The sequence below is a fragment of the Penaeus monodon genome, chromosome 25 (assembly GCF_015228065.2).
Source record: "Penaeus monodon isolate SGIC_2016 chromosome 25, NSTDA_Pmon_1, whole genome shotgun sequence".
In the NCBI taxonomy this organism is placed as follows: domain Eukaryota; kingdom Metazoa; phylum Arthropoda; class Malacostraca; order Decapoda; family Penaeidae; genus Penaeus; species Penaeus monodon.
The window spans coordinates 30,534,207-30,537,555 of NC_051410.1; the positions used below are offsets into that span (position 1 = coordinate 30,534,207).

The 3,349-nt window shown below is 41.3% G+C and overlaps 1 protein-coding gene across 1 annotated transcript in view; it reads left to right on the forward strand.

The window, feature by feature from the left end:
* LOC119589140 (calcitonin receptor-like protein 1) overlaps positions 1-3,349 on the forward strand; it is a 102,570-nt gene that overhangs the window by 53,350 nt on the left and 45,871 nt on the right. The window contains exon 2 of the mRNA XM_037937717.1: positions 917-1,031. Within this exon, the coding sequence (XP_037793645.1) occupies positions 965-1,031 (67 nt within the window). The 5' untranslated portion in view covers positions 917-964. The remainder of the gene's footprint in view (positions 1-916; positions 1,032-3,349) is intronic.

Below are 3,349 nucleotides of genomic sequence, written 5' to 3' on the forward strand. Positions count from 1 at the left end.
CGTCTGTGAGTTCGTTCAAGTTCCTTGTGACTTATATAGCAGTATTTTGTGCCGAAAGACAAAAATGCGAAAATTACTGGAGTGTCTTGAATCGATTTGTAAATGGGGACAATTCTGGTCCGTCAAAGTTCAAGACGCGCCGCTCTTCCTGATTCTACTTTAAAAGATGGCCTGTTAAGAATAACTCAGACAGCAAATATGTCACTACACCTCTACACGTTTATCTAACTGTCAACTACTGTCACTATTGGTCTACTCGCTGGTCTATCACTGTGTTTATCTTTTTTTTTTATTTGACTCATTTGCATTTTCTTTTCATATTTTAGTTTTTATTCAACTTTTAAGAGCATACGATTACGCAACATACGCAAAGCAGTGTAATGTATTAGAAGCAAAGTAATACGATAAATAAGGATTATACAACAAACATTACTTAGGAATACAATGTACAAGAAACAAAGCAAGAGAATGCACTAGAAACATAGATAATGCAACAAGCCTAACAATGCCATCTATCAGGAGCCTAGATTATGCAACAGACGCATAGATTATATAACATTCGTACCGTGGAAACGAGCGACCTGAATAAGCGGGATCATGAGTCCAACACTGCCTGTCTGCGCATCGTCTTCGCGACACTAATGGGGAGTGAATCTAGTAGTTTGTTGTTCGAAATGGAATACGCGTCACTGTTATACTTGGAACAAGGCCAATGGCACCCTGGGGAAGAGGAGGTGATGGTACGAGATGCACGAGTGTGAATACCCAGGATCGCGACAGTGAAGCCAGGACCAACTTTGCCTTACGACTGGGCGGTCGAATAATACACGAAACAAAGATTCACGCGCAGATCACACTGCTCCCTGAACACACATATCCCGCGAAGCTTTTGACTTATCTCCGCCTCTCCTTTCAGACGCCAGTGTGTGAGCAGGAGGAACTCCCCCTCGACCAGCTTCCGCCCATGACGTACTCCATCATCCTGCAGGCTTGCGTCGACTCGTACCGACACCGCAACCTCTCCGCTCACGGTAAGGCTCGCTGTACTCTCTAATTCACTATTAAGAACGTACTGGTATTTGTTGTGGTTGTGGTTGGTGTTGCAGCTGTATTACAAGTATTTATGATAATTGTTGTGGAAGTATTGCCGCTGCATTACGAGTTTTTTTTTTATCATTGTGGAAGTATTGCAGCTGCATTTAAGACATGCTTGTCCGTGAAAGTTTCGGGGATTGTACATTCTAAGCGTTAATGCGATCCAGAGCAACGTATCATTGTACTGATAATTTAGCTTTGTCTGAGGATCGGCCCTGTCATGATCACCAGCTTCAGCGTCGTTCAGCGTTCATATTAACATTGTTATGAATATTATTGCATTGCTATATGACGCAATTAATCAGATTAAAAATACTCACGTTGAATTCATAGTCTGAATTCTTAACACAAACCATCCTAATATTTGTCCAATCATATGTCACACATAAACCAATCGGTGCAAGAAGAGTACACTTCTGCAATAGCAAGAAGTAAAATATTCATGACCTGGAGGACGCGAAGAAGCCATCTGGTCGAGAAACTTTGCAAACAGATTTATTCGCAACTCAAATTATGCGGAACACTATAAGATACGACCAGAAGTACATGAAGAACTGTTAGAGCCCTAAGCATGAATGGGTTTGATTTGAAACTGTCTCTATATACTTACCGGTTTATAAGCAGAAGGTAATGGAAACGTACTGGCTTTCCAAGAGAGGCTGATGTTCTGGAAATACCCGGATTTCAAATGCATCAAAGTTATGCATACAAACTGCAACACTTTAAATATTTTGGTACATGCAGAAATATGCAAAAACATTTCAAGCAGCATATTTCTACAGAATGTTTTCATATCTTCAATCTTTTCGTTCACCTTGGGAGCTGACGAGGCAGATAATTGCAAGTAATCAGTCAAATTAATCTTAAGTGATGTCAAGCATCAACACCATCGACTGAGGGTTCAGACGACTGCAGTTGAATGCCAGATACTTTAATATACTAAATTTTATTTCCTTAAGTTTTTCTTCGTCGCTGGCATGCAAAGCCGATGTCAGTCAGGAAAGGCTACTTCATCGCATACTGAAGTTGAATTTCACTTTATTCGTTAGTATAAAGAACATGGCAGAGCGCGGTGCTGCCACCTACCGGCTGTCGAGCAAAGGATCTGTACGAGCAGGTGTGTGCAGTCCCTGGTCGTGGAAGGATTTCTTTGACCAAGACTCTGGAAATATAGAGTTGTTTACACTGTTTATTAGGCTACAGAGTTTCTCTTTGAAGCATACATAAGGCCGGAGTAACCTTTAGCGTTTGAAGCGCGTCTAGGCTTAGACCCATGACTGTTCAGGAATATCAATCCTTCCCTGACGTCTTGTACAGGGAGGCAGGAGCAGAAGGCCCGAGGAGTACTAAGACAACTCCTAAAGGTTAACAAATCCTACATCCTCAGTTTTTTATTTAGGGTAACGAGAAATTTTGACATGCAGATGCGACCTCAGCGGCTATTCTGCAGGAATATCTTGAAGCGAACGTGAAATCTGCCATTACAAATTGTACAACTCTTGTAGACCTCCCTTTAGATTCATCGCCATATAAGGAACCAGTCCAGCTGCTATCAGCCCAGAATGCATGTAATGGATCGCTTGGCACCGTCATGTCGAATTCTTTATATTGATTATATTATTTACAAGTGGTTGGTGATAAATATGTTGTGAATGTTTAAGAATTCATCAACCGTCAACTCCCAAGTACCTGAAAAGCAAGCTGACACGTAATTTTGACCCAGAATAATTACACACCAAGATCAACAAGGCTACCTGTATAGCCATCAGAAGCACTCATATGCCGTAAAATATGAGCACCTGATATAATTCTTCTCCGAACTGACCCGCCGATAACGAATTGCTGTTGCCAATAGGTAATCAAAGGTCCCCTGCTCCGATCGGGGTGGTCGCAATCATCGGAGGTCATCTGTAATCAATATCATATAAAAGAACATGCGTGCAGAATAGATCAGTTCGACCTTTCCATCAACAGTTTCCAAAAGCTACAGATAACGTGCGTTTCTAAAAACTGCTTCTTTACAGGAAACAAACTTCCAGTTCCATCGGAAAATTGCATTGTAATGTTGCTCTTCACTATTACAGTTCACTAATGTAGTAAAGATGGCGGGATAGTCTTTCAAGCTCCATAATGATTATTTTCCACATAAATCAGTGAGTGTGCATTATCTGGAGATTGTATGACGCGAAGTAAAACCATGTTTCTTGGCTTGCTCTACTTCCGTTGTCCGGCCGATGTGTTAGATGTACGTGAA